This window comes from Neopsephotus bourkii, unplaced genomic scaffold (genome assembly GCF_033783945.1).
Source record: "Neopsephotus bourkii isolate Nb327-2 ecotype Australia unplaced genomic scaffold, CSIRO-AGI_Nbou_v1 NB_1827, whole genome shotgun sequence".
Taxonomy (NCBI): domain Eukaryota; kingdom Metazoa; phylum Chordata; class Aves; order Psittaciformes; family Psittacidae; genus Neopsephotus; species Neopsephotus bourkii.
Window position 1 is genome coordinate 969,176 of NW_026902300.1, and position 17,961 is coordinate 987,136.

Consider the following 17,961-nt stretch of genomic DNA (forward strand, 5'->3'; position numbering starts at 1 on the left):
AGCAGATGTGTGGTTCTGGGTTGCTGGCTGGGTTTAAACCACGACAAGTCATTAAGAGCAAAATCATCCTTCATTAAAATAGCAAGAAGAGCATTTTCACCAGCAGTTTTCTATTTTCCACTTATTAAAATGCTTGGTTTTCAATTAGTTCATTTTATTTATTAGCTTTACCTTCTAATTTTAATCACTTTAAATATACGGCAAGAAGCACTTATTAATAGATTTGATAAAAGAAATAATAATCAATTCTAAAATCTGTCAGAAATTACAGATAGGTGGTGACTAACAAAATAGATTTTATATTACATGTTTAACCTACCTTAACTCCATCTGGCTTTTTCAGTAAACTCTTGGCTGCTGTAAAACGAGACAAGTAAGTTCAGTGTGAGGTGGTGACCACTGAGGTCAACCAGCTGTGCAGCAACCCCCACTGCCTCCCAGCTGCAGATCTATTTTCAGCTTTTATTTCCTCCTTTTGTTGCTCTGAGTGTAGGAAGGAATATATTCTAGATACTAACACTTCAGATTATAGTACAACTCTTTTTCCACTGATTAAAGCTGTAGGTTAACTGTAATTATTGAAGCAGAGACCTTCTTGGATGGCATAGAGGAAATAGAAGCAGCATGGGTGAAAAAGAAGCGCCTTTGAATACTTTCATTTTTTCAGTTGCAATGTGTTCACAGTTGATGGAGACTGTTTGATATGACTGTGAAAATTACTGTTCTGATGGCAGGAACTTAGGCCTAGTATTTGTAGAGCCCACTGGTGTCGTAATGGTATTATTCATATGACAGTCACATAAAAATAACCAATATCAGATCAACCTGAAGAGCACAGTGAGGTACAATACTGTCTATTCCAGCTAATGAAAAATAAGCTGCGTTTTAAATAAGCATCTCTAAGCAATGGTTCACTGGGGGTTTCCCACCTTGACAGCACAGTCACCATGCACAAAAGGCTAGGAAAGTTGCAGGTAAGAAAGGAAGAACAATTTGCTAGCAAAGTGCTGTTCTGGAGGAACACTTCCTAGGAGTTACTACGAACAAATGGCAGGCTTTGCTTCAACTTCTACTGAAGAAAACCTATTATTTCCCAAATTATGTTGGACACTGATCAAATTTCTCCAAAGAAGTGCAGACTGTTGGGCAAAATTTCACCTGCCTTAACATTACCCATCTGTTAGGCTTTAAATTCCACCACTTAAAGCTGGCACCAAGAATGGGGCTGAATCACTCCAGATAACTGAATTTGGAGGGCTAATGTGCAGACAAGGACATCACAGCTCTGAACCTGAAAAGTTTACAGCAGAAATACAGCTGGGTGACCTACAAAGTTCAAATAAACCACTCACCAAAGTGTAGAGTCTTCATGACTCATTGGCAAGTCTTGAAGAAGAATAAATTACAAAACAAGCCTGGCACCTTTTGGTTTTAGTGTTGTTTACAACCCCATCTTCCTATCAGAAAGCGTATCATGGCTTAGGGTGTAAGTTCTATTCTATATATGCTGTTTCGTTCAGAAGTATAAACCGTTTTTGAAAGGGAAACGCAACTAACAATCTGGCATAATCAAACGGAGACAGTCCGCACATGAAGCTCCCATCAGCACCTGCTCTTTAAAGCAACAAAAACCCCCACCAAAACCATAAACCAAACCAAATCAAAAGAACTGGACCTTGCAAGCCCAAGGTCATTCAAACTAGTTGAGGATATTGGAGTTACTGAGTATGTAATTTAAACCTGATTTTTGTATTTCTGGCTTATTCACTGTCTACATCTGCATTAAGTGCTAATTTAGCTCTAGTCCAGAGTACAGAAAATGTAAGACCACCTGAGAAACTGTACAGAAATAACTAACATCCATTATTGTGCTGTTTACATTAAAAAAAAAAAAGAAAATGAAGCCAGATTGATGTTTCTAATTTCATTATTATATCAGCCCTCCAAATTAAGTTAATTATTATGTACATCAGCCATTACAATTTCCACATGCCCCACGATTTACAACTAAAATAAAAATAAACATGCCTGTATTATGCAACAGGATCACTGGATATTTTTATTTATAGAAAAATGTAATTAATATTGAAAACAAACTGATTTACATGAATTTTTGAGATAAGACACATTCTGTTGCAAAGTATGCTTACAGGACCTGATGCAACATGGCCTTACATTTTATACTACCACAAATATTGGGAGCATTCCATGAACTTCAGAAACTCATTTCAAGAAAGCAATTTCTAAAACCTATGGCCAAAGCACCCAGAATTTCATTACTTTCAAAAGCTGTTTTATGCTGTTAGCCCTTAGAAAAAGATGAGAAAACATAAATTAATTCTTACAGGCTGCTGTTTGTAACAAATTGGGTCCTTTTGCTAAATCCGTACATAAAAGTTTTGAATTCTTTTAATACTTACCAAACATTATATGTGTTATATGTAAACAATTAAATGAAAGCCAGTAAAATGAGGGCACCAAAAGCAAGAACTACAAGTATTGTGTTTATGGCGTATCTGTCAAAATGTGCCTCATATGGATTTTTTTTATTATTATTATTTTTTGGTCAACATCTTTGTCGCTGACATGGACAGTGGGATTGAGTGCGCCCTCAGCAAGTTTGTCGATGACACCAAGCTGTGTGGTTCAGCTGATAGGAGGGAAGGAATGCCATCCAGAGGGATCTTGACACGCTTGTGAGGTGGGCTGATGCCAACCTTATGAAGTTTAACCATGCCTGCACCTGGATTGGAGCAATCCCAGGCACAGCTACTGGGTGGGCAGAGAAGAGATTCAGAGCAGCCCTGTGGAGAAGGACTTGGGGGTGTTGGCCAATAAGAAAATGAACATGAGCCAGCTTCAGTGGGTGCTCGCAGCCCAGAACACCAACTGTATCCTGGGCTGCATCAAAAGGAGCTTGACCAGCAATTTGGAGGAGTTGATCCTGCCCCTCTACTCTGCTCTCGTGAGACCTCACTTGGAGTATTGTGTGCAGTTCTGGTGTCCTCAACATAAAAAGGACATGGAACTGTTGAAACAAGTCCAGAGGAGGGCCAGAGGATGATCAGGAGACTGGAGCACCTCCTATATGAAGACAGGCTGAAGAAGTTGGGGCTGTTCAGCCTGGAGAAGGCTGCGTGGAGACCTCATAGCAGCCTTCCAGTATCTGAAGGAGGCCTATAGGGATCCTGGGGAGGGACTCTTCACTAGGGACTGTATTGACAGGACAAGAGGTAACGGGTTAAAACTTAAACAGGGGAAGTTTAGATTGGATATAAGGAAGAAGGTCTTTACTGTAAGGGTGGTGAGGCACTGGAATGGCTTGCCCAGGGAGGTTGTGAATGCTACATCCCTGGTGGTGCTCAAGGCCATGCTGGACAGAGCCTTGAGTGACATGGTTTAGTGTGAGGTTTCCCTGCCCATGGCAGGGGAGTTGGAAGTGGATGATCTGAAGGTCTTTTCCAACCCAAACTGTTCTTTGATTCTATGATTATGCAGTATTTTATGTCACAGGAGAAATTCCATATATTTTGGCTTGGTATGTAGTTATAGTAACATCTTTCTGCATCCTTCTTTAAGCATAGATACTGCATACAAATAAAATATTTAAAGAATTTGCAGTAGCAAAGCAATTAGCATATTCTAAATTAAGGCCACAATGAAAGACTTTTTGCAACCACAAGCAATAGCTATAAAGAAAACCTAAGGCAGTGCTAATAGGCCAGAAAGCAGACTAAAGAGAAATGGTGACATACATGTGACAACACGTAGAAAGTAAAGTGGCTCAGGACAAACAGCAATTTTTATTTAGAAAAGAGAAAAGATGTTCCTTTCACGTGCTGAGGGTCTTACCTCACAAGAAATATATAATCCACATAAAAGGAAGAAAGAAAAAGAAAAATCATACACTTTTGTAGCCACATTGCTACGGACAAATGACCTTCAAAGGCATGCTTTGCAATGAAATACAACAAACAACTTGAAAAAATAAAATGTCTTCAAGGAAAACTATGGATCATTATGGTGTAAAACAAAGATGGCAGGTGAAAAATATCCAAAACAAAGCCAAAACCACTGTCTATTCCTCATGCTGAAATACTGCTTTAAAGTCACTTCAGCTTTTTTTGGTTCATGAAAGTTGAAACTAAGCCTTACACATACAGACAGTGAAAGTTATGAAAAGTGATGAGAAATGATGAATTTGTTTGAAATTTAATAATAATTCATGTTTACAAGATATGCAGCCTACAGTATTCCCACCTTTCAAATGAACTGGCAGATACTGGCAATCCATTAGGCATTAATGCAACATGATTTACATAAATGTAGTCTTCTGTGTTACAGGTGTGTGTTAAACATAGGAACTTAACTAAGAAATTGTATTTTAAGTACTATGCAAATTGAACAAGTTGTTCTTGCATTCACGATTATGTAAATTATTTTTGATGACTCAGTTATTATCCAAATATTCCCAAACCACTATCTTGCTTTTGTGCATAAATTAACTTATATTACACTCCAATAGTGACCACAGAGTAGGGGGATACGTAGAATTACTGGGTTTTGAATTTGGCCTTTTTTTCACTATTCACTTGAAATCTCAGATGGCAAAATGAAAAATTCAACATAGCACTGAAATTTTGGCAATACTGCTATTGAGGACAATTGTAGCTACAATAACAGCAAACTCATCTTAGCTTTTGGTGTAACATTTGTTTAGTATGAAGATCTAATCTCCAGGGATATCACTACAAAACTATTCCATAAAGAGAAAACACCTCTTGTTATTTCCAGCTACGTGTTAGAAGGAAAAGGACACATTTTACTACATTTTTTACACTTGTTACTTAGCAAAGCAATACAGAATGGATGTGTACTTAATTATTTTAATGCACAATACAACAGAATCCTGGAATGACATTTCAACTATATGAAAATAAGTAAATTTTTAACTGTTGTTTGGTGATACTTATGCATGTGGAGCTGTATGCATAATTTTCCATTTTTCTGCACCAAAACAAAGAGGAAAACACTTTTGACAGATGACACTAAAAAAGCAAAGAGAAGAAACTCACATTTTACTGAAAAATTAAGACTGTCACCTACAAGAGATTCTATTAAGCCCAAACAGTTTAAATTCTCATTTGATTCTGCAAAGGAAACAACTTAAAGACACACCATGTTTAGATGCTCCTGAATTACAAACATCTTTAAAAATAAATCCTAATTAGAACTTGATCACCACAGACATCAAAACATAAAGACCATATTAATCTGGAGCTCAATGAACATACCTGAGAAATTTCTGGTAGCCAGCATAGTTGTCAAAATGGCCCCCTGTGTACACATACATTTGCTCAAATTAGCATCACACTTGTGTACAGTTCTGAATGTGAACATGACACAACAAAAAGGAAAACATGAGTAAATTACATCAACTACTACATTAACCCTGGAAGAATAGCTTGTCTGTGCATTACCTATCATGCATGATTCCATGAGTGCATAAACTGTAATTTAATCTTAATTACACACCTATCAGTAATTCTCACAACCTCAAATATTTAGGTGTTGTGAGTACGTAATGCACAGACCATGCGCACTCACATGCACAGTCGTTATCAGCAAAAGACATAACTGAATATGAAATAAAATTTCACTAATGTGCTTAGATACTTTTATGAGTAGGAAGAGGAGTTTATTTGTAATGGGCTAATTAGAAAAGTTCGCATTTGCAAAGTTCCCTTGTCTGGCCTGGTCAGGAGAAAACAAGGGACAACCTAAAAGAACAACCTTAAGGGTCTTCCTTCAACAAAATATTTTTAAGGTGTATAAACAAAGATGATTGATTGTCATTCTTTTGAATTTAAGAGAATTATGCTATGCTCTGTTCACTTTCATGAAGAGCCAAAGGCTGATCACGTATCAGTTTGCTTAATACATAATACTCAAGAAAAAAATTGCTTAGGGACCATTTACCTTACACATAGAACACAAGCCAACATCCTTTGATCTCTCCAAAATCAGCTATTAATCCTTGCAGATTTCATTCTTACCTTTAGTTTTCTTCTTGCATTGAATTTTTTCAAGCAATCTACAGTCTCTTGTCTGTGCATCATAGAGGCAACAGTAGAGCGTTGCTGAAAAGAAAATAATTTTAATGCACCCAGCCACATCTCTAGCATTTTATTTACTCTACAAGATACATATTACAACCCATATGGTCCTTTAAGTTCCACTCTGGTCTGACTAGCCCTTTGTTCAGGTTTCTACACATTTGCGAAATTTCCACATCTACAAAAGCAAGGTCTCATTTTACGCAACCATGTGTAAAGTCCCCTTGGAAGAAACACGGACTAAAAACCCCACAAAATTAAAACAAGAAGGGAACTTTTCTTTAGCATTAGTGATATTAGGTAAGGTACAGAAGATAAAATACTTCAGAGAAAATTCAGCATCTGAATTATCTGAGTTTTCCCTGTACCTCAATGTCCTCTGCATCACAATTTTAACAGCAAGATAATGCAGCCTGCTGCAATGAGAAAGAGCTGGGAACCAGCTATTTGTCTTGCTGTCAATTTCAAAGTATCAGCCCAGTCTTAACTGCAAAGTCAGACTGTAGAATGTACTGAGCACTGGAAAGGAGTCCTGGATTCAGTAATAGACAGGCAGCCTTTGCTATATGAAAACCAACCTTTTAAAAGTCCCTTAATTCCTTAATTTTCTGCCTTTACATTTCATGCTTATCATAATATTTACAGGGAAAGGAAGATGCAAAGCATTACGTAACTTAATATTACTTTCTTATACACTTTTTTTCTTTGTGAATTTAAAAGAAAGAATGCTCTAATTTTGGCAGTGAACTCCACCACAAAGTTAATGAAAAGAAGTTAATTTCTGCAAAATCTTATCCTAGGCTGAGACTTCAATAAACGATACTACTGACTGTATCAGTATAATTACAATTTTACACTCCCCTAGTTACATAGCTGCACAAGTAAGAACAAATATTATCCTCTAAACATCTCGCTATATGCTGAAGTATGTGTCTGCCAAATTATTTTGTTAGATCTGTGGAAACTCCTTACACAGATCCATGGATGCTTCAGTGCTTCTGATGCTGTGATACGTTTTGCTGGGTTGATAGTAAGCATTTTATTGATAAGGTCTTTTGCCTCAGGAGTCACTGTATCCCATTCTGGTGAGGGAAACTGAAGAGAAAAAAATATGTATGAGTATGTCATCTTGTACAATCTTTACACATTTTTACCTCAGGATTTTCATTGATACTGTGCCAACCCAGTAAGGTTTGTGTTACTAAAGAAATACTTACTACATTGCATAAATACTGCATATACTCATAGAGATAACCAATACAAAAATAATTTCAGAAATAATTCTTATTTCACTTTCACTCTAGAAAAGTTATTTAGGGGTACAATTATAAATAACTCAATAGACAGCATATGGTACATACATCGTAAGCACCCGCCTTGATTTGCTGGTAAAGCCTGTGCTGGTCTTCATCCCAGAATGGAGGATATCCCACCAGGAGGATATACAGAATGACACCTGCAGAGAATTCACAGTAGTATTAAGGGATTTCAAGAAACAAACCCTAGAGATTCATTTTGCAACTGACAACCATGTAAACCAAATGGCTTAACAGTATTAAGACACTGAAAAATAGTGCCTATTCATACTGGAGAAAATAGTAAATGTAGAGTTCACAACATAACCTCCTTGCAGAGTGAGGGGAATAACGAGTATCTGACACTGTATCAAATCACGAACACTGAACACATGTAGACAGCTGGGAAAATAATTTTCAGTGGTCACAGATGTTCTAGGAAAATGCATTTTTACCTCTGTCTTTACCATGGCTTGTACTGGTGTTCGCAATATTGTGTTTTAACTAATCTCATGCAAAGAAAATTTGGGCATCTCAGTTTATCTCTATCAATATATGGTCAACAGGAAACGAAAAAGTCCATTTGCTAGTCTTGCAGAGATAATTCACTGTGACTAAAGAAAAGTGCTTTCATAAACACATCCAAGTAAGCGTGGGTAGAAGCAAAATAAGAAAACCACCAATTGTTCTTGGCTAAGTAGCTGCCACTTGCCAAAACCTTAAAATATGCTGTTTCAAGAACTGGATGATAAAGTAATTGTCCTGTACTTTTAACAAAACATTTAGTTTCCCAGTTTAAAACTGCAGTAGTAGGATACTGGTCAGATCAGGTTTCAGGCTGCTTGTCAACCAAAACTAGTCATGAATTGTTATGATTTTGAACTAGTTAGGCATCAGGCACCTGCAGCTATTTTTAATTATTTTCTGAAAGTGTGCTGTGTAGCCCCAGCCAAGAATGCCATGATAACACACCTCCACAAATAAATAAAAAAAAAAAAAAAAGGCAGCTGGTAGAATGACAAAAAAATATGGTGACTTCTCCTAAAAATTAATACTGAATTTTACTGAATACATATTTTCTGATGTAGAGTATCATGTATTCTGGACATCATTTCTCACACTTAAGATACCCTAAAGTGGACAGAACATTGTCTATCAAAATAACTTCTTACCACATGCCCACATATCCACAGGTTTTCCATAAGGATCTTTCCGTAAAACCTCTGGAGAAAGGTATCCTGGAGTACCAGCAAAGCCTGTCAAAAGGCAAGGCAACTACACTCAGAAGCTGTAAGTGCTCTGCAAAAGTCAAGTGATTCTCAGCTCAGCCTACATCATACACAGGACATCATTCCCCAGGCCACCGACCACTAACCGCTTCACTGTCGACTTTTTATGATGAATCACTTAGAAATAACAACAATAGGAACGCAAATGCAGACCTGACACATCCATTTTTGCCACCGTGTCTAGCAGAATCGAGGGGAGATTGAAAGCTGGCTGGTTACCCATCTACACCAACACTCCAGGTTCTACAGCGGTGTTAAGGATCTGGTGACGGTGCAGAGATGAAAGCTTCCAGAAAGACTACAAGGTAGCTGAAGAAATTTCTTTCATGACTTCTGCATTACTGTAAGCTGTAGTGAGGCACCAAGTAGTGAGATGCAAATACATCTGGTTTAGGGTCAAAGTAAAAAATCAGCAAAGTAGGAGGAGTGATCCATCTGACTGATCCCCTTGGAGATACTAACTGAAACAAAATTTACACAATGCAAGCCAAAGACTGCTACAGGTTTGGGTTTTTTCAATCACTAACTTAGGCTATTTTTAATTAGCCCCAAACTATAAGGATGAGGATTGTAAACAAGACTTTCATGGGATTTCTGGGAGTCTATCAGCTGTCAGCTGTGGACTGTTAAAACACACCGTGTACTTCCACTGACTAATTAATAAAATGGGAGGGGCAGCTAAGCTACAGTATTATGACTGTAAGGAGCATTTAAAGACCCCTATTCAGTCTTAGAGGAGGGCAGATTTCTGAGTAGACAACATGAAGGGCTAAATTTAAGAAATGCTTATATATTTAGAGACCTCCTGTTTAGAATAAAAAAAAAAAAAAAAGGAAAGTAAAAACATTGTTCGTATGTCTTTACATGCAACTGAAACTCAATTCCAGTTCCAGATGGTGGCAAAATACTTGGCCAGAGATGCTGAGGATTAGCTTTCACAAAAGCACACCTGGCTATTACCTAGGATGAAGACCATCAACTTGGGCTCAGCCTTCTTATAGCCTTTGCTGTTGATATTTCGCACAGCTACTTCTAATCTTTTCACTGCAAAACTCACTCCCGTGTCTGGAAACTTCCTTACAAAAGCTGACAAAAAGCATCTCTGGAGCAATGTAGCCTTTAAAATTTGCATGTTCTTCATTCTTTATTCATTACCATCTCTGCTGTGTTCTTGTAGGAGAAATGGAAAAACTAGGTATAGAACCCTCTGTAAATAATGAAAACTAAATGACCCAAAACATTCTATGCCATCTCAGTTAGTGTATCTGTTCTTTCAAGCATCTTTGCCTAAAATAAATGCTTGAGAATTCTTGAAATGTAAGTATTTGGTGCCTTTTATGAAGGAACACGTCATTTCTGAAATACCACACTGGATTCCACAAAACTTATGAGACATGGCGATAATGTATAAATTGTACAGCTACAGATAAAGTAAGCCTTTGCTCTGCAGTTGGCAATCAGTTTAGAGTGGGAGGGGGCAATGAAGGAACACATTTTGTCTACTCTACTGAGAACATAGCTAAAATATTTTCATGAAAAATAGGCTTGGTTTTTCCCAGCGTCCTGATATGAAAGCTATGAACTGTTAGAGTACTATCACACAGGAAACATACTTAAGCTCTTTCGAGAAACTGAAAACTGTACGTTCTAAATAGCTTTGAAGATAATATTTTGTATCTCTTCTTGGCTGTAGTGCTTTACATTAATACTTTCATTTTTTATTTATTTATTTTTACTAATATTTTTGATTATTTTAAAAGGGATGTAAAGTTGTCTCAATTTTCAAGCTTATTGTGTTTCCATAAACATTACTATGCATCACTTGAAAATAATATAGCACTTTGCTAACTTGATCTTCTGATGAAGATACAGGATGGGTTTAAACAAAAGTAATTGTTATATTTTAGTATATATTCTGAACTTGTTTAAAGCAGCAAACACAGAAGAGTACACAGAAATTATTTCAGGGAAAAAGAAAAGCATACTGAAATTGTTAACTGCGTATAAGGTAATTCTGTAAGTGGTCAGAGGGATCCCAATGCAACTGTGTATCTTCCAGAAAACCACTGGTAACAGTAGCAATTACTTTAGCTGAAACAACTCACAAAGCTGGAGACTGTGGCAGTACAGTGACCAGAAAAGACTGCATCACCTGGTACTCCCATCATCATATGACTTAAGTAACTATTCAAAGGTCCAAGACATATGCTGTGCTTTGTTGAGTTCAGTGGCACACTGCTACACAGTGCATGGTACTCAGCTTACAGTCTCAAAACCCTCTTACGGAAAGACTACATCATAATGTTACTACTTAACGTAAATGGAGAGCATCCATGTCTCTGGAGTCAAACCTGGGCTGAAGGTTAACTATAATTCCACAACATCAGCAGAAGAGATTACTGCTCTAAAATCTGCCCTATGCTTTCATCATCCCCTTGCTAGACTTTACAACCTTCTCAACACTTCTAATGCAAGGATTCCAAACTAAAATGGCATAATAAACCATGTTAGTTTAAACAGTCTTAAATTGTACTTCTTTGTTAAGATACCTCCCTTTGAGTCAGGAACAAAAATTCAAATGAGACATCTGGTGAGGACATACAGAGAAGGTGGCAACAAGGAGCAACAGCAAGCAGCTGAGAGTAAGTATGCAGTAGTAGCCTTCTCCTCCTGCACAGCTGGATCCAAAAGACTAACTGTAGAAAACCTAAATTTAATGCAACCAACAAATTAATTCAGTGGAACTACTCAAATTACTTAAGTGGTGCATCTTTTAGTTCTAGATGCAGGGCTGGGCTTAATTTGGGATGCAGCTAGGACTATATCTAGCTACCAGTGAGTTAACTGCAGCTCTTCCACTGACTTCAACAAGGGACAGTGAGTCAGTGGAGCCTGCCTCTTTCCCAGTACACCTGCTGATGGGGCAGGGTGTTTCAGCTAAACCCTGTGACACTTTACAGAACAGGTTTGTTTTGTCAACAGGCAAAGCATCAAAGTGTTCCCTTGTATTGGAACACACAGGGCTCTAGCCAGTTTCCTGCTGAGACATAGTTCCGGCTTAAGCAGAACAGCAACCATCACATCGGAGGACTACACCTGAAAGAAAAGAAAAAAAAAGGGGGGGGTGGGGGAGGGAGGAGGGGGAGACAGTAAAAGATGTAAAAAGAAAAACATACTACTGCACAGCTATAATTGGAATCAGAGCATGCTGTGAGTCACCAAGTGCTGCAGAATCCAGTGGAAAGCTGAAAAATCTTTCAGAAGGGAGCAATAAGAAGTTCAAAATACCAAGCACATCTGAGTTTTCTGCCTTCTTAAAGCAGTCATAAAGTTGAAAGAAGGTACTCAGATCATTACAGAAAGGTTTTGCAGAGGAAGTTCCAGAAAAGGTACAGAACCCACTAGTCTTATCAAATACCAACAACAATAAAAGAGCCACATTTGACTACTTACTCTATTTTCTATTACCTCGTTGCCAGCTTACCTCTTCCTTACATGTGTATTTTGAAGACATTCTTTTCCATCCCCTTTCTCCCAAGTTCAGCATGGCAGTAGCTACAAGTCTAAACCAAGTACTTCACAGGAACCAGACCAAAAGATAAAGTGCATTATTTCACAGGGAATTGCAGCCTTCTGTGGGTCATCTGCATCCACACAGATGTATTCTTTACCGAAAATAACCCTGAAGTCAAGTTCATTCTGCTGATTTTTTTCTTGAGACACTTCCTATTTACCTGAACTATTTGTTAATGTGCAAGAGCAATCTCCTCTGTGTTTTGTGGATTACTGAAATCCATTTATGTAAAAGCTGGGATTTAAAACAACAGGCTAGTTTACAGATCTACTAACATGTGTCCAGCAGTACTGCCTGTGAATCCATGTGTAGTTATATCCTAGATTTACAGCCCCAGTCTCTCACAAAATCCTTTGTTCTGTCATTCTAAGATTTGACAGCAACCTCACAACTACTTTATTCAATTTCAAATGACACTTTCTAGTTGCTCTGAGTGAAAAGACATAGCTGCTATATTCTATTCTGTATTTTTACCTCTTGGGATTTACAATTAAATTTTGTCCTGTGCTTCACATCTGTTCAGAGGGTGGTGTATGAGACAGATGCATTGCATTTGTAGATGTCCTATTACTTACAATGACCAGTATTCAATCTTTTCCACTGTTTTCCTTTGTCTGCTTGGTAACTGTAACAATCTATATTCAGCATTTTGGTTTTTTTAATTAACAACAACAAAAAAAGAGAAGAGTTTAGTGAAATTGGAGAGAAATGCACTATATTTAATTTACTATCTTCCATCCTCTTAGAACCTGAGGAGAAGCATTGTGCAGGACACCTAAGCTACATCTGAGGTGTCAGTTCTGGAGAACTGGATCACACCACCAAGGGCCACCCTCAGGAGGGCAGACACCCTCCCTTTACAACATTTCATGAGCAGATCTGTCCTCTCTTCAAGTGGTCACATGCACAGGCTGAGTTTGCTTCCACATTTGCATACATCTTTGTCACCTTCTCCATCAAGAAAGCATACTCTTGATCACTCCCAGATGAAGCTAATGTTTTCAGACAGAAACTCCAGTATCAACTTCTGAAGATGGTGTAAGCTGTGGACAGACAACCCTTTCCCGACAACTGTGCAAGGTTCCAGATGCTTTTAGCCATACCTTACCTTCCTGGGTTTATGCTTTCCATGATGTACTACATGAGCTGCTTATATACTAATGAATGTACATTTTTAATAAGCCAGCTTATTTTGACCTCAGTGGGTCAAAGACCAGTTTTACAAACAGCTTTATTTGCAGATGTGAAGAGGCAGTCACCTCTAGGGCAGCAATATAAAGAGTTGTGACAGACAACTTGCACTGTCACAGCAAGATCTTGATGTGGACTGTGTACAGCCTCAGGTACCCAGCCCCCTTTTATTTTCATTCAAGTCACATTCCTAAGTGCAAATTTTCAGGTATTACCAGTTGACAGAAAATTTTTCAGACAAAATGTTTTTGATGACTGGGTGGGTACACTCAGCACGATTAACCCACAGCCTTACTCTTCAGTCACACAAGCACCTGACTGGAAGGTGCCTGTCTTCATCCCAGGCTCTACACCTGTATTTCCTTCATCTAGATACACAGGTGAAAGTGGGGGACAAGGGGGTGGTATGCACCTAAGTCAAACCTACAGGCTGACAAAAGCTAGGACAAGCAGGAATCAGGAAACCTAAGTTTCCAGGTCAAGAAACGTCAATGGCACACAGACTACAGTCAAAAGGAACATCTGTAACGCTGTATTTACTAGAAGCATGGATTATAAAACCCTCTCCCTCCATCCTGCCCTGTACCAGTACTGCTGTGCTGGCAAAATCCCCAGTATGAACATAGTTGTGCCAACACAAGAGACTTTTGCCAATTTCTTCTATGTTGTTGGTAGGTGACTTACCTTTGCTAGTAAAGAGGAAGCTATGAGAAAAAGAAGACCCACTTCTTGTCAAGTTAGCTCTGAGATTTGGAAATGTAGCCACAGGTCACTTCTGAAGTGTTGGGGGATTTATTTTTGTTTCTTGGTGTTTTTTTTAATTTATTTTTAGTTTTTAAACACATAAGCTCTGCTGCCAAGCTTTAATTCAGTAAAGTTTAATTCAGTAAGAATTACAGATAACATTCTTCCTGCAAGGGAAAAAGAATAGTATTTACTTACCAAACCAAGCCTGTTGTTCTCCTTGGACTTCTATAGCTAATCCAAAGTCCGCCAATTTTACTGCTGCTCCCTTGGATTTGCTAGCTAGAAGTAAGTTCTCAGGCTTTATTCAGACAGAGAAAAAAATTGAAATGTAAAGATAAGAAAATATACTTTAGACAAGTTTTCGCTTTTTCTTAGCTACAGCCGTCTGGGAAAGAAGAAATACTTAGAGGAGTGAAAAAGAGAAGAAACCCATGTGTTTTCTCCATGAAACTGCAAAAATTGAACTTCCTAGTCCTACTTGGAAAGAACCACCAGGCCTGTAAAGAGCCTTTAGTACCCTATGACAGCATGACTATAGAAAGCATGCAGATCTGCTAGTGAAGGAGGTCAGCCATAATGTTCATATGGAATTGCAACACCCGTCTGTGTGACAGGACCATCCAAAGACTCCTCAGGGTCCACTACTAGAAAAATAATGAAAACTCTCCTGAAAGATGCCTTTTCTTTGATCAATAGTCTATCCTATGCAGTTTCCAGGATTAGGCATCTGTACTGTCATACATAAATTTGTTTTGCATGACAGCTTAACAATAACAGACTTATTATTACATTTGTATTTAGAGGGTAGGTGCATTTACATTGCAAATCCTTCAGCCAAACTAGCATGCCCACGTCTGTGCTTGCAAAGAACCTATTGCAAATAATAATGCAAGTCTGCAAAAGTTCCCTCTCTGCTTTTTTGCTTTTAGGGAATGTTGGTCATATGTGAAATCAAATGCTATAGTACACTCATAGAATTAAAAGAAAAGGATCTGAACAGAACAGTGGTGTTCATTCTGCTGTTCATAATGAATCCGTTTAACTTCATTTAGCAAACATATCAAATGTAAATTGTCCAAGAATTCAACAGATAATTTCAGAGAAATGTGAGCTCTATGGTATTGTCTTGACATTTCTTTCTTTTCTATCTCCATTATTTTTTAAAAAGGTTTTGTTCTGCATGTACATAGTAACAAAACTTCATTTTCAAGGGCATTGCAGAAGCAATTTCTGTAGCAATAGGTCACAGGGGAATTCACCATATCCAGTCTGGCACTGGGGACTTAATTCTGCAAACTCTTAAACTCCGATTTCCTTTTAAATCCAGCAGCAATCCTATAGGTTTCCAAGGGACTATTTATGTGATTACAGTTAATCCCATGCAAGTACTACGTCTGGAAACAACTGCCATCATAAGCTTCTTTCATTTCAGCAAAGGCTATCCTTAATACATCTATCAACTATTCAGCAAAATATGCTTGAGCCTAATTAAGCCTCAACTGTGATACTAATTAACAACACAACTGGCCCTGACAAACTCCTTAGTCTAAAGGTGTTTTTTCCCCCACTCATCAAACTGTACAGGAACATTTTTTTTCAGTTATTTACAATCATTCCTTTGTTGCTATGTCATGGAAAAGAGAGTATTAAAAACCTTTTGCCAATTCATCAACTTGATTTTTAAAAGTGTGGAAACAGAAGATTAAGATCACTCAGAATAAAATATAATCTTAATTTTGAAGCAACTTGAATTATTAGTAACCACTTCAACTACATGATCTCAAACACTGAATAGCTGAAGACTCTTTGCAAGGTTCATCAGCACTGATTTAAGCAATGTCACACTGTCATTCAACTACACTAATTCACACATGTAGTCACACAGTTCTTGAAGGTTTCCTATGAAAGTGAGAGACATTTAGTCATTACTTCTTGGAATGCACTTTCTTCTCAAAACCCCTCAAAGCAACAGATGATCATACTTGGTTGTGACCTTCTGCAAGCCAAAAGCAGGGAAACTCCTCACCCTCTTGTTTGAACACAAGCACTAATTTGACAAACACATACCACCTTACACCATGGGATTTCATACGGAAGAGTTTTGCGATTTTTGCTGCTGGTTTTCTTTGGTTGCTTCTTTTTTTTTCCCTTAGGATATATTTTTTTTAATTCCATTCTATGTCTATCCCCTGCCAATTACAGCACTCTAGATAATTACCACTGTCATACGTACGTTTCAACAGAAACTGAAGCAGATTTCCTGATTTGCTCCTCTGCCAAAGACAACATTGTGTGGGACTGTGTGCTTAAGCAACACACAGCTCTCATTCCAGGATGACAGGAGGCATATTAGATATTTACCATGCATTAACTTAGAATGAATGCAATTACTTGGAAAACATTAACAGCGCAGCTTGGACCACTCTGGACTCATACTTTGGAGTCAATAGTGTCACCCTGTGCCACCAGCACAGGACTGACTGCAGTCAAGCGTGTAGAATGGCAGTGTTAACTACTACTATTACTTACAAGTAAATGAACATGATTTATGCCTTACTTTTCCAAAGGTCTTGAAATCTTGGAGATCAAGTACTTATGCCTCTGTGTATTTTTGCTTGAATACAACCAGGGCGTCTGCTTTTTGGGGGGAATGCAAGAGGGTCATAATCACAGAACTTCACAAAAGCAGCAATGCTGTTAACTGCCAAGAGCTGAATTTCTACCCTGAAGTGCACTTTCACCATCTGTTAAAGAAAGGCTGCCACTAACAGGCTAATTTTTTCTGGTTTTAGTTCCACCACCATTTTGACTTACACCATGGATTACAAACAGAGCAGCAACAAGTACTTCTGCAGGTTGTAAAGGACTGCAGAACCTCCTCTCTCCTACTAAATTATGCTAAAAGAAAGGTGAATAAAACGAGATTGCTCAAAATCTCTCCCTCACATTGCCCTCCCCAGCCCCAAACATGCCATCAAACGGTGGCCTGAGTTACTGACAGAAATCCATCAAGTTTTGCAGAGTAAGGATTCATGTCAGGCCATAACCATCTTCTGCATATCTTGCCATTCTGGCCTTAGGCCTTGGCATCTTAGGCTGCGACTTCACCAGAATCTTCTGTATCACTTTGGCTTTTTTCTTTTGCCACAAAGTAGTAACTGAAGAATGGTTTTCTGCTTCCTGAAGTTTTCACTGTCAGAAAATAAACTGGGTACACTACAGCTTGGCAAAAGCATTTTTTCTCACAGTTTTTCAAGTTCACCCTGGATTTGCCAAAGTAAGAATTCCACATTTTGGTTTGGAGCAGGTAACACCTGGACTTAATGCATTTTCAAAGAAATGTTATTTTGCCTGAATGTGTGAAAAGTTCTAGCAAGCATTCCTCATTTTGCCAGATTGCACAGCTGCAATCTTTTATTTCAATTCCTTCTTGTGCATGTACACTGGGGACAGGAATGGTTGGAGCAGCTAGAGAAATGTGACATCCCTGAAATGAATTTAAACGTACTCCACGTGAGCAGGCCGACATGCAAGATTTATGGATTTGATAGACTTGTCAGCCTCCTGTTATGCAGCCATGACACAGGAAAATCCAGAAGCGCAAAATGGGTAGAGAATTTAGTGTATGTATCCTTGAGTTCCATGATGCTCTCTGAACTTTCAGAATGTAACCCTTCTGTTCCTAGAGGAAAAGAACTGGGATTTTATAAATCAGACAGGAACAATTGTTTACTTGGAAGTGAAGGCAA

General features: G+C 38.1%; 1 protein-coding gene across 18 annotated transcripts in view; it reads right to left on the reverse strand.

Annotated features, from left to right (window-relative positions):
• Nucleotides 1-17,961, reverse strand: part of CAMK2D (calcium/calmodulin dependent protein kinase II delta) — a 163,690-nt gene that overhangs the window by 33,308 nt on the left and 112,421 nt on the right. For 10 of the 18 annotated variants that reach the window (XM_061343865.1, XM_061343875.1, XM_061343869.1 and 7 more), the window contains exons 7-13: nucleotides 14,408-14,510; nucleotides 8,584-8,667; nucleotides 7,478-7,572; nucleotides 7,089-7,211; nucleotides 6,057-6,140; nucleotides 5,295-5,337; nucleotides 320-357 (exon numbers count right to left, since the gene is read on the reverse strand). In XM_061343865.1, coding sequence (XP_061199849.1) covers nucleotides 320-357; nucleotides 5,295-5,337; nucleotides 6,057-6,140; nucleotides 7,089-7,211; nucleotides 7,478-7,572; nucleotides 8,584-8,667; nucleotides 14,408-14,510 — 570 coding nt within the window. The remainder of the gene's footprint in view (nucleotides 1-319; nucleotides 358-5,294; nucleotides 5,338-6,056; nucleotides 6,141-7,088; nucleotides 7,212-7,477; nucleotides 7,573-8,583; nucleotides 8,668-14,407; nucleotides 14,511-17,961) is intronic. The other 8 variants (XM_061343867.1, XM_061343877.1, XM_061343866.1 and 5 more) reach the window with 1 other exon arrangement.